Source organism: Macaca nemestrina, chromosome 12 (genome assembly GCF_043159975.1).
Source record: "Macaca nemestrina isolate mMacNem1 chromosome 12, mMacNem.hap1, whole genome shotgun sequence".
NCBI lineage: Eukaryota > Metazoa > Chordata > Mammalia > Primates > Cercopithecidae > Macaca > Macaca nemestrina.
Window position 1 is genome coordinate 74,324,326 of NC_092136.1, and position 13,186 is coordinate 74,337,511.

The window sequence follows — 13,186 nt, forward strand, 5'->3', positions numbered from 1 at the left end:
GGGCCACAGCCTCTTCCTTTGAAGGGCTGATCCATCTTTCAGGAAGTTTCTCTAAAGAACAATCAAACCATTTGCTTTGGACGGACAGTCTAGGAAGAGGAAAAAAATTGCTAATGAAGACAGTGAAATAGCAAATAGCATCATGTGTATGTAGATGTGTAAGGTACAGTTTGGGGTTTTTAGCGTTCAGGCTGAATGTGGGGATAGATGGTTTTCATCCTCAGGAGATGCTTTCTGCACCAGAAAGGTGGGATTATAGTCCCTGCATTGTAGCCGGGGGCTTCAAGCCTGTATCACTGCCTCCTAGCCAGTGAGTGTGCCTGGAGAGAAGGGGTCCAGTTCCTTGGGTCCTGTGGTTGGTTACGGCTTGAATGAGAGAGGGAAAGAGATGATCCAGAGATGGATGAATGGCGATGTCAGGATGGAGGGGTTTACCTGGAGGAAGACCAGGTGTGTGTGGAAAGGGATGGGTCCAGCTGGGCCGATTGCCTCAGATGTGCTTGAATATTTATCAGGAAAAGAGAGCAATGGCCCCCAGGAAAGGAGAGCAAGGGCCACCTATATGTCAGGCCAGCTGCCCCAGAGGCCTTACCTCTTTGAGGTCGTATAGAGGAGAAGAGATTTCTTGTCCTCACTCTTTGCTAGACTGGTGGCTGAAGTCACTATAACAAAAGACAACTTAACAGGAGAAAAGCATACAAATTTATTTGGCTTTTAAAAATTTGATTTACTTTAATTATTATTATTTTTACGTAGAGATGGGGTCTCACCATGTCACCCAGGCTAGTCTGGAACTACTGGGCTTGGTAATTCTCCCACCTCAGCCTCCCAAAGTGTTGGAATTACAGGCGTGAGCCACTGCACCTGGCCCAAATTTATTTAATGTAAGTTTTCCATGACACGGGGGCCTTCAGAAATGAAGACCCAAAGAAATGGGAAAACCCATGTATTCTTAAATTTTTTAGTTTTTATTATTTTGAATTTAATTTAATTTAATTATTTATTTTTTGAGACAGGGTCTCACCCTGTTGCTCAGGCTGGAGTGCAGTGGCATGATCTCGGCTTACTGCAACCTCTACCTCCTGGGCTCAAGTGATCCTCTTGCCTCAGCCTCCCAAGTAGCTGGGATTACAGGCATGCACCACCACACCTGGCTAATCTTTTGTGTTTGTAGTAGAGATGAGGCTTCGCCATGTTGTCCAGGCTGGTTTATTATTTTTTAATCATCTAGCCTAAAATGTCAAAAACTTGTGACTTTTTATGCCAAGTTTGATGAAGAAGTATATAGTTGCGGAGAAGTATTGCACAAAGAGGGTGTGTGTTAATGGTGATAAACTTGGGGAAATCTAGCAAGGCCTGTTTGTTCAGATTCTTCTCTGTGTCCTTGCGTCTTCAAAGTTAAGGCTGTTTCTTTTCTCCAGGTAGAAAGAGTCTCAAATGAGGATCTTACGACCTGTTTCAGGGTGAAAGGCGGGAGAAGGTCAGAGCGGTGTGACTATCCTGTTTTATGACCTGCTTCTACTGTTTTCTCAAATGTGGCCAAGGTGCCATATTTGGGGAGTAGTGTGTCCTGAATTCCATCAGTAAATACTGTTATCTTCACCTTACAAATGGGGAAACTGAGGCTCAGAAAGCTCAAGGGATGTGCCCAGGCTCACACAATGGGCTTGTAGCACAGCTGGGATTCCAACCCAGGTCTGAGGCCTTAAAGCCTATTCTCAGCCTCACATTTCCCTGAGATCTGCCCTTTGTAGCTGGGAGGCAGCCAAAGGAAGCAGAATCCCGGGCCTTTCCCACAGAGAACAGGTAAAGGAAGGTGGTCCTTGCAGTCAGGCTGGTCTCTGAAACCCTGCTCCTCATTACCCAGACTCCAGTGGTGTGGAGAATGCTGACTCTACCCATGAAGGGCAGCCTTGAAGGGGGAGTCTCCGACTGACCAGACACATGGGAAACGGAGTTTGTGGCTGACAGACTTTCAGGAACCTGTCTGACTGTCTTATGAGGAGCTGCAGGCAGGTGGCTGACTGACGGTCTGAACGGACAGCTCTCCTGAAAGACAGTGGCCCGCTGGCTGGCTGGCTTACCAGCAGGTGGACACGGTGTGCCTGCACGAGTGATCAGCCAAGTGACTGATTGACAGTCGGGCACACAGACCCGCTGCGGGTCCCTAGCCCCTGGAGCCACCTGGCCTACCTGGGATCCCAAAACTTAGCTGCCCACCTGGGAGAGAGAGAGACTGGGTGTTTTAAACTAGGGCTTGGCTCCCTGCCCCAGGTCCCCTCATTCCCACAGGTGACTGCCAGCCCAGCCCAGGTTCAGTCCCATGGCCATCCCCTTCTCCTGTCAGGGGTGGCCCCTGACAAAGGCCCCATAGAACAGGGCAGGGCCTCAGTGCCCTTCCACAGGAGGACATGCAGCCCTGGACTTGACCATCCTTCCAAGGGGAGTGCCGCCCTGAGTCAGGGAGGCAAAGGTTTGCTGTCAGGGCATCAGTAGAGACCCCAGCCCACAAGAAAGTCTTGGAGGGGGTGGACAGCCTGCCTGACAAGCCCCATTCAGTGACCGACTGACCCCCCAAATACATGACTCGTGCACCTCTCAGAGCCAGGAGGAATGTAGCCAGTGCTTCCCTCCCCTGCCCAGAGGCACAGGCTGTGGACTTTGCCCTCCACAAACAGCCATATCTCTAAAGGATAAAGTAATCCCAGGAAGGCTCTGAGTCTTGACAGAAGAGGCCGGGATTGAAGCTTCAGGGAGAGCCAGAAGTGAGGCTGGAGTGGGAGCTCACCTGAGGCAGGTGAGCATGTTCCATGAGTGGGCAGGTGAGAGGCTGTGGGGCTGGAACTGGGGCTAGACAGGCTGGGGCACAGCAAGAATGTCTCCAGTATACCCAGGAAGCTAAATGGAGGATCCAGGGTCTGGCCTGGAGCTGGGGGCCTCATGTTCTGAGCCAGCCCACAGGCCTTCCACCCCTCTGCCCCATCCATTCCTTGGGTTTCCTTCAGAGCTGGGGCTCCAGGTCAGGGACTTCTGCTCCCAACCTCAGCTCCCGCTCTCTCATCTGGTTGGCTTGGCCCCTTGGTGGACTGGCACTGCTACCTATGAAGTGACCTGCTAGGTTTGGCTGGGCCAGGACAGAGAAAAGCACTGTGCTTCTTCCCCTTGTCAAACTTGTACAAGGAGCATTGAGTGACGTTGAGTTTAACACCTACCTGGACTTGAGTCCTGGGACCAATACTAACCAGCAAAGCTAGTTCCTCTGAGCCTGGGTGTCCTTATCGGAAGCATAGAGATAATAAGACACCAAAGGGACAGAGCTGTGGAGAGGGTTCATGGGCCAGTGCACAGAAAGCCTGTGGCACAGAGCCCAGACTACAGCAGGTAACCCACTGCTGCTAGTGAGAGGAGCTGAGGCTTAGAAATGGTCCCCTCCACCTCCTCTGGGCGCCTTTGCTTTGAACTGCCTTACTTCCTCCTTGCCTTTAAAGTGACTCCCACTGAATGTCCCATGACATTCCTCTTCCCTAGGCCAATTTCCCATCTACTCCTGTCAGGTGTCAGTTTTGTTTCAACAGTTCCTTGCTTCCTCTGAGTGTTTATGCCCCCAAGAGGGACTCCTCCCTAGCCACACGCACTTCCATTTCCTCAGCCAAATTCCTCAACCTGTGTGTATGGACGTTTCTCCAAAGCACGATATACAAGTGGCAGTAGGCACATGAAAAGATTCTCAACATCATTAGTCATTAGGGAAATGCAAACCAAAACCACACTGAGATACCACCTGTACTCTATGAAGATGGCTATAATTGAAAAGACAGACAATAAAAGTACTAGCAAAGATGTAGAGAAATTGGAACATTGCTGGAGGGAGTGTAAAATGGTGTTGCCACTGTGGAAAATGGTTTGGCAGTTCCTCACATAGTTAAACACAGAATTATTTTATATGAACGTATGACCCAGCAATTCTGCTCCTAGGTATATACCCAAGAGAATTGAAAATGTATATCTACATAAAAATTTGTACATGAATGTTTGTAATACCTGAAACATGAAAACATTATGCTAAGTGAAAGAAGCCAGTCACAAAAGGCCACATATTGTGTGATTTTATTTATATGAAATGTTCAGAATATAGGCAAATTCATAGAGACAAAAAGTAGATGAGTGGCAGGGAAGAGGGAGGAATGGAGGGTGACTACAGATGGGTACGGGACTTCTTATGAGGGAATGAAAATATTCTGGAATTAGATAGTGGAGATAGTTGTACAGCTTTGTAAATATACTAAAACCCACTGGATTGTGCACTTTTAAAAGGTGGATTTTATGACTATAAATTACATCTCAATTTTAAAAATCCTCAGGTTCCCAGGTACCCTGTAAGAGGAGCACAAAAACTTCACCTGTGGTGGTTCAGGGCCTCTGTAGCCCCCTCCCTGAGTTTGTCTTTCAGCCCTAGAGATACAGTGAGAGTCCCCCAGGTCAGGAGGAATCCTGAGGTCAATTTTCAGGCTCCAGAAAGAGCATGCTGAGTGAGAGGAAACTCCTGCCGGTGGTGAGAGGGACATAAAACAATGGAGGCTTCCGGCAGGAAGTGAAGCCGCAGGAGGGGAGGAAAGCCAGGGAGGCCAGGGCTGCCAGGAAGAGCAGGTGGTTTCAGTCTAAATGGAGGGGTGGAGTCTGAAGTTTGGACTTCCAGGCTCCCCACTGAGAGTGAGCTCAGGAGACCCTGGGAGATGCCTCTGAAGGGGCTGAACTTTCCTCTCATTGCAGTGAGTGAGATACTGAGGGTTACCATAGTTACCATGTGAGGAAAACCAACATGCGTAAAGGAGGTCGAGGGTCCAAGACAGCTCTGTGTCCTCAGTTATCACCCCACGGGCCTCTGTCCACAGGGTGTTAAATGAGACGAGCTCGGAGGGCCCTTTCTGCCCTGACCAGCAACATGGTCTGATGGTGTGATGTGGGGATAGGCTGGTTAGCTCTGTGATGACATGCACAGGGGTTCCCTGTGCAGGGGTTGGAATCTACTCCAATACACTGCAGAAAAGCCTTTATTCCCTGACTATGGACCTAGCCTTGACCCTGCCCCTGGCTCCAGACCTCTGATCCTAGACTGAACCAGACAGTCCCAGGCCCAGACTCAGTCTCCAAGAGCACAGGCTGTCTCACAACCCAAGGCAGGCTGAGAATGTGCACGGCTCACCCTCCCGCGGGGGCCACTACTTGCAGGTTTGCTGTGTGGGGAGGTCAGCAACTTCTCCCCAGAAGGGAAGTTTTGCTGGGAGCAGAGTGAAGTGTGAAATAGGTACCCAGTAGGCATTGGGTCAGTAGGGGCACAGGGACACACACCCTTTTAGGAAAGTCCCTTCCAGAACTGTGACCTAAGAATGAGGAAGGCTGAAGGTGATTTGATTCTCAGATTCTCATCAACCACTAAGAACCCTTCCCCCTGAAAGACCTTGGTTCTGAGGTCTAGGGCTACCTGATCAGGCCAGGGCCATTCTCTGGGATTCTATCTATTCTCCTTCCCTGGTTTTCTGTCCCTCAGGGCCAGCGGGTGAGGGACCCCAGGTACCAGACAAGGAAACCAAGGCCACGATGGGCACAGAAAACACACCTGGAGGCAAAGCCAGCCCAGACCCTCAGGACGTGCGGCCAAGTGTGTTCCATAACATCAAGGTACCTCTCAGGGCCTGGCAGGGGACTCTGAGTCTAAAAGAGCAGGCTCTGCCACGTACTGGCTCTGTAATGCCAAGGAAGACTTTCTCTGAACCTCAGTTTCCTCATCTATACAATGGGTGGCTGTGAGGATCAAAGGGATGATCTACAAAAGCACTCAGCTGGGTTTCGGGCACATGGAAGGTGGCCAGTATGTGTTCGCTCCTCCCAGGGAGGAAAGGGGTGCTCTTGGAGGAGTACAGGATGAGGCACCCCTTGTTTCCCACTTTCCCAGAGAAATAGAGAAGTACCCTGGGGATCCCGAACCTATGTGGATACTGGGAGTCCTGGCTCCACCAAGGGCAGCTGTGAACATCCAACGTCCACTGGAGCCCACTGGGTGCCAGGCCCTGTGCCGGGTGCCCTCACACGTGATCTTATTTAGTTCTCACAATATTCCTGGGAACTCAGGCTGTTGTCCTCATTGTACAGATGAGGAAACTGAGACTCAGAACAGAGTGAATATATTAAGCTCTGTCATAAATACTCTATTTTTTAATCATTTGAAGTTTTTCTTCTCTTAGGAATTCTCTTAGAGTTTTTCAGGAGGAGACTCCAGGCAGGCTGGGATGTTTGGGGTAGCGTTCAATGTGTGCAGGTGGCCTCACAGTGTCACTCTGGGAGAGGACTAGTGCGGGTGGGATGGAGAAGGATCTGGGTGAATCTGGGATAGCTTCCCTGAGAAAGGGGCAGGATGGTGGAACTGGGAGGAAAGCCCAGCCCAGCCAAGGGGGGCTCTGAGAGCCAAAGGGGCTCCCACCATTCCTGGCCACGGGAAGACCCTACTCTTGGTCTTGTGGCTCTTCAACAGCCCCCAGGTCCCTGGAGTGTACTCAGGATGGCTTTTCTAGTTTTTAGTCCTGTGTGAGAAGCTGTGAGCTACACCAATCACCATCTCTCTCTACCCCCCACCTCCTCTGGCCTTTCTTCCCTTTCTGTCTTTCTCTCCCCTCCCTCCTCCTCTGCCTGTCTCCTTTGGTCTCTCTCTGTCTCTCTTCTGTTGGTCACTCTCCCGCTCTCTATCTCTTTCTGTGACTCTGCTCCCCCATCTCTGTTCCTTGGTGCTCTGTCTGCCTCCTTCCCTCTCTTTGTCTCCCCCTGCACTGCCCACCTCTGCCTGCCTCCCGGTCCCCCTACAGCTGTTCGTCCTGTGCCACAGTCTGCTGCAGCTGGCGCAGCTCATGATCTCCGGCTACCTTAAGAGCTCCATCTCCACAGTGGAAAAGCGCTTCGGCCTCTCCAGCCAGACGTCGGGGCTGCTGGTCTCCTTCAACGAGGTACAGGCCCCACCCAGCCACAGGGGTGGACACTGAGGGAGACTTGCACCGCACCTTCCACCAACCTTCCCTCTCACTACCCCACCTTAAGGCCTTCCCCTCCCAGTGCCCTCAGGCAACCCCTGTCCCAGCGCCTGCCTGAAACCTCAGAGCGTTTGCAGCTGTCTTCTAGGACCTGGACTTGGTTGTCTCTCCTTGGGAACCTCTACTGTGTCAGGTCCAGGGATATTTCACAGCTAGCCAGGGTCCCCATATCCACCCAGTCCCCTTTGGCATCCTTTACCTTTTCAGGCACCCAGTTATTGCCTGTCCCAGGAAGGAATCAAAGAAAGCCACTTCAACGGTAGTGAGAGAGGCTTAAACTGCATCAAGAGCAGAACCTCTGGGCCTTAGGGTGGTTGGGGGAGGGATACCGTGGTGCAGGGTGTCTGTCCTTAGAACTGCCCGGGGATTCATAGGCCTGTGGGGCCCACAGCCAAGCAGGGAGGAGCAGATGAGCTGCTTTGGGTGGATTTGGAGATCAGAGTCCAGCTGTGTCCCAGTCCTTCAGTCCTTCCCCTGCCAGATGTTTTTACCCTGAAGAAAGTTGTCTTTCTCCCCATCCCCCGTGCAGATTCCCATGAAATTCTCCCCCTGGGTAATGTGTCATATTCCTCACTGTGTCATATTCCTCACAACTCAAGGCTGTCCAGCTGCAGTGTCCCCAGATCCTCTTCAGCACCTGCATCAGAGGTGGGAGGGGAAAGTCCTTACCCTGCTCTGGGAGTTTGGGCAAGTCACTCCCCTGTCTCTGGGCCTTAGGGCCCTATCTATGGATATGGCCACTGTGGAGTGTGGCTGTCCTTTCCAGGGTTTGGCCACTGTGGAGTGTGGCTGTCCTTTCCAGGATCTGGCCACTGTGGAATGTGGCTGTCCTTTCCAGGGTCTGGCCACTGTGGAGTGTGGCTGTCCTTTCCAGGGTCTGGCCACTGTGGAGTGTGGCTGTCCTTTCCAGGGTCAGCCATTCCCTGGCTTCCCCACCGACACTGCCCCACTCCCCCAGCGAGGAGGGTCTGGGACTCACCCACCGTTACCAACCAATAAGCAGCAGAGCCAATGCGCTCCCTGCTCATGGTGCAGAGACTGTCCCTGCCCTGCAAGCTCTGAAGTCCCCTCCTGAACTCACATCCTAGGATAGTGATCCTAAGGCTCAAAATGTCAAGCCTTAGGCCAGGCACGGTGGCTCACACCAGTAATCCCAGCACTTTGGGAGGCCGAGGTGGGTGAATCACTTGAGGTCAGGAGTTCGAGATCTGCCTGGCCAACATTGTGAAACCCCATCCCTACTAAAAATGCAAAAATTAGCCAAGCATGGTGGCACATGCCTGTAATCTCAGCTATTTGGGAGGCTGAGGCAGGATAATTGCTCAAACCCAGGAGGAGGAGGTTGCAGTGAGCCGAGATTGCACCACTGCACTCCAGCCAGGGCAATAAGAGCAAAACTCTGTCTAAAAAAAAAAAAAAAATCCAAGCCTTGACCTGGCTTTAGACTTTGTTTATGACATTCCTGAAACTCAAAATCCCTTCATTTGATGGCCCATCCTCCTCATGTTCTAACATGGAGTCCAATCTGTGTTCAAAAATGGAATTGAACTCCTAGATTTCTCCGCTCTGCCCTCATTTTTCTCCTCTAAGGGGGCAGTGCGGCCCTTCTGAGGGGGACCCAGGAGAGAGACCCAGATGATTTTTATTCAGTCCGTTATTCAGATGGGCATACCGAAGTTGGAGATAGAGACAAGGATGGTGCAGGCCCCCAGCCCTGGGCACTGTTCCACCTTAATGGGTCTCCTGGTCCCTTTGCAGGTGGGGAACACAGCCTTGATTGTGTTTGTGAGCTATTTTGGCAGCCGGGTGCACCGACCACGAATGATTGGCTATGGGGCTATCCTTGTGGCCCTGGCGGGCCTGCTCATGACTCTCCCGCACTTCATCTCAGAGCCATACCGTTACGACAACACCAGCCCCGGTAAGAGCAGCAGGGCTGGGCAGGAATGGGACGTGAGCCTCTGCATTGCTTTGCGCTGGGGCCCACCCACAGGCCTTCATCAGGCAGGATATGCCCCAGCACCCCAGGATAGCTGCTAGTCCCCCACCCCGCCCGGCTCCTCAGGCCCCAGCCCCGGTGGGTCTCTGGCAGACCTGAGAAGTGGGGCAGGAAGTAGGCCCTGCGCAGAGGGGTGAGGGCCTGCTTGTATGTCACTGTGGGTTTTTTTAAGTGGGGGTGAATTTACAGTGCAGCCTACTTTGAAGGCCTGGCATGCAGTAGACCCTCAGGAATTGCCTGTGTGGTAATAATAGCGTCATACACTACTCACTATGCACCAGACACTGCTCTAAGCACTTAATGTGTAGTCATGCATTTAATCCTCATAAAAGACATTGGGAAAAGAAAGAATGAATGAGTGAATGAACAAATTTTTAAAAATGAAGGAATTCTGGACAGGAATGGTGAAGCCATGTTCAGCCCAGTGGGATTTTGTTGAGGCCCTACTTGACAAAGGGATGCCTGTCTCTTAGAGAATGACCCTAACAACCTGAGCCCTCATTTTATTCCTTCCCTCTCCTACCCACTCACCCACCCACCCACTCACCCATCTGTCCATCTATCCATTCATCCATATCTATCCACCCATCGATGCATCCACCTACTCATCCATCTATTTATCTATTCATCCATCCAGTAGAACACCCAACAAACTCTTAATGCTGCCTACTTCGTGCCTGAGCCTCTCAGGGGAATCAGTTCTTTTTACTCTAGGGAGCTCCCAGCCTGGGAGAGGAGACAGACAAAACAAAAAACAGTTGTGTGATGAGGGAAGCACAGGGCAGGGGCGAGCCCACACTCCAGCCTGGCATGGAGGAAGCCTTCCTAGGGGAGGAAGACTGTCAGAGAACAGCCTTCCTCCCTCACCCTCCCACCAGCTCACGCCTCTGAAGTCCCACTCTGTACCAGACCAGAAGACAGGGATAGGGGAGACAAGATGAAGCAGACATGACCCAGTGGGGTGCAGGGTTGGCATGAGCACGGGCAACTCTGCCACAAGGTATAGAGCCGAGCACCTTGGGAGGTGACCAGAGGAGGCCATTAGAGTCCTGAATAAGGGAAGGACCCTGGCAACTGGAGGGAGCTGGAGGGGTTAGAGGAGGTGGCACTTGAGCTGCAGCTTAGAGAGAAGGTGGCAGTTGCAGGTGGAGGGGAGGGCATGGGTGCAGAGGCAGGGAAATGGGAAAGCCCAGCACGTGCATGAAGAATGCAGAGTGGTTCTCTAGGCCTGCATGGAAACTTGTCAAGAGAACTGCTTGGAATACCAAAACACAATACTTCCTCATATTTCTTTGTACAGAATTTTCACTTTACAGAGGTTTTTCTGTGCAAGGACACACATGTTCTTCATCCTCACTACCATACAACCTCCCTCTGCAATAGGTGCCCCTGAATCCTTAAGCAAATCCCTTCTCCTGTCTGAGCCTCCATCTTTACATCAGCCCAAAGAATGGGAGAGACTCGGGGATCTCCAAACTCCCCTCCTGTTCTGACAGTCCAGGTTATTCCATTCACTCATTCTTCATCCAATACTGATGAAGTTGTGTTCTGTGCCAGGCCCTCTGCGGGGCACTGGGGACACAGGGATGGGGAAGGCAGACATAACCTCTCTAATAATTGTCGCATCTAACGTCTAGTAGGCCCCATGCCTGGGCACGCTCACCACCCACCACTCTTAACGTTCATGACCCCAGAAGGCAGGGATTATCACTACTTGCTCACAAGTGAGGAAACCAAGGCCCAGAGAGGGGAGGAACTGCCCCAAGGACACACCCAGGTAGCGCTACCTTAGCTGCTGCTCTGAACTGCTGAATTCTTCCACTTCTGAATTCCTTATCTGGAGAACTTTGTTCTTTTTTTTTTTTTTTTTTTTTTTGAGATGGAATCTCACTCTGTCGCCCAGGATGGAGTGCAGTGGTGCAAACTTGGCTCACTGCAACCTCCACCTCCCAGGTTCAAACAATTCTCCTGTCTCAGCCTCCTGAGTAGCTGGGATTACAGGCATGTAGCACCACACCTGGCTAATTTTTGTATTTTAGCAGTGATGGGGTTTCTCCATGTTGGCCAGGCTGGTCTCAAACTCCTGACCTCAAGTGATCCGCCCCGCTCGGCCTCCCAAATTGCTGGGATTACAGGCGTGAGCCACAGCATCTGGGCAAACTTTGTTCTTTCTTTCGTGTGAAAGATGAAGAAACCAAGGCCCAGAGTGGGTAAGGGCCTCTGTGAAGTCACACAGCAAGTCCCAGGCAGCCTCCATGGAAGGCTTCTTTCAGGTTCTTGACCTTGTTTCACATGGCTCTTTGCAGCCCAAGGAAGTGGCTCTCCTGGCTGGACTGACACAGCTCAGAGTCTCAGCTCCATAAATGGAGGGCCGCAGAGAGAAGGCTGCTTCTACAGCCACATTTGGGATAATAATAGTGTGAGGGTCTCCTCAAGTTTGCTCACCAAATATTGGTGAGCTCCAGGGAACAAATGTCAGGTAACTAAATTAAGAAATTCTTTTCTGTACACTGCATCTGTGTCCCAAGCTGACACTGAACCCTCCCCCAAAGTGAACATCAAGGGCCCCAGGGCCCTCCACAATCCAGCCCCAGCTGCCCCACCCTGCTTCACCGTGACTTCAACCCTGGCCTTGCCCTCACACTTTGTGATCTAGCCATTCTGAACTTCTCATTCTCCTGGCACGGTGCCCTTTCAAGTCCCTGGGTTTTACCTGTACTGTGACCTCTCCCTAGAACACCCCTCCCCTCCCTCTTTTTCTGGTAAATTGTGTTTATTCTTCTGGACCCAGTTCAAACTGCACCCCCTTTGACCGCCCCGCCCCACGCAGGGGCCGCCGTTGCTGTGGCACTTGCAAATGCCTCTGTTCAGAAAGGTGGTGTAGGGCAGTTTAAGAGCATGGACCCTAAAGCCAGACCCCCTGGGTTCCAATCCTGGCCCTGTCCCCTTACTAGTTTCTGTCTAAGCATCAGTTTCCTCACCTGTGAAACAGGCGTAATGAGGGCACTCCCCCTCGAGGTTTGCTGTGGGGCTCGAATTATTTTTACACACAGCACTTAGAAGAGTACCTTCCCCCGGGGAAGTGCTATTTAAGTCTTAGCTATTGTTGTAACATTTTTTCATTGTCGTCTCTCAGAGGATATGCCACAGGACTTCAAGGCTTCCCTGTGCCTGCCCACAACCTCAGCCCCAGCCCGGACCCACTCCAACGGAAACTGCTCGAGCTACACAGAAACCCGGCATCTGAGTGTGGTGGGGATCATGTTCGTGGCACAGACCCTGCTGGGCGTGGGTGGGGTGCCCATTCAGCCCTTTGGCATCTCCTACATCGATGACTTTGCCCACAACAGCAACTCACCCCTCTACCTCGGTGAGGACCAGTCTCATCCCTTGGCCTCTGATGGTCAGGCCAGGCTCAGCTAGGAGGAAGAGAGACCCAGGGTTGGGGCTGGAGATGGAGTCCCTGCCCCCTGCCCCATCTGGCCAGGAAAGGTCCGGGGAAGCCCTGGAGACTTCCCCATCCCTGACCAGGGGAGACAGAGTGTTCTTGCCCATCACAGACTGGGCAGGCACTGGTCTGAGGAGGGAAGCCAGGACTAGAGGATCCTAACCCAGGCTTTGTGTTGTAGGGATCCTGTTTGCAGTGACCATGATGGGGCCAGGCCTGGCCTTTGGGCTGGGCAGCCTCATGCTGCGCCTTTATGTGGACATTAACCAGATGCCAGAAGGTGAGCCTCAGGAGCACACGTTTGCTAGACCCTAGCTAACTGACTGCCACTCTCATAGGAGACACTGAGCCAGGGAACCTCGGTTCAAATCCTAACAGCACCACTGACCTTGGGCAAGCCTCTTAGCCTCTCGAACCTCAGCTTTCTCATCTGTGAGAAAATCTCTGTCCTGTCTGTCTCCTAAAGCTGCAATTGGAGTCCAGTGAGATGGTGGAGGTAAACTGTAAAATGCCATCAGATGAGGAACCGTGGTTGCTGTCACTACTATTACTAGGAGTCTTCGCCTTGTTCCATACCCCACCTTCCCCAGGCCCTCAGCCCCCTGCTCACACATGCTGTGGGGCAGGTGAAAGAGCGCACTCTTTTGACCTGTAGGGAGC

General features: G+C 52.0%; 1 protein-coding gene across 5 annotated transcripts in view; it reads left to right on the top strand.

Moving 5' to 3' along the window:
* Positions 1 to 13,186, top strand: part of LOC105468757 (solute carrier organic anion transporter family member 2B1) — a 64,615-nt gene that overhangs the window by 16,160 nt on the left and 35,269 nt on the right. For 3 of the 5 annotated variants that reach the window (XM_011719083.3, XM_011719086.2, XM_071075306.1), the window contains exons 2-6: positions 5,549 to 5,679; positions 6,858 to 6,995; positions 8,838 to 9,000; positions 12,215 to 12,448; positions 12,708 to 12,806. In XM_011719083.3, the coding sequence (XP_011717385.1) occupies positions 5,599 to 5,679; positions 6,858 to 6,995; positions 8,838 to 9,000; positions 12,215 to 12,448; positions 12,708 to 12,806 (715 nt within the window). In that variant the 5' untranslated portion in view covers positions 5,549 to 5,598. The other 2 variants (XM_011719087.3, XM_011719084.3) reach the window with 2 other exon arrangements.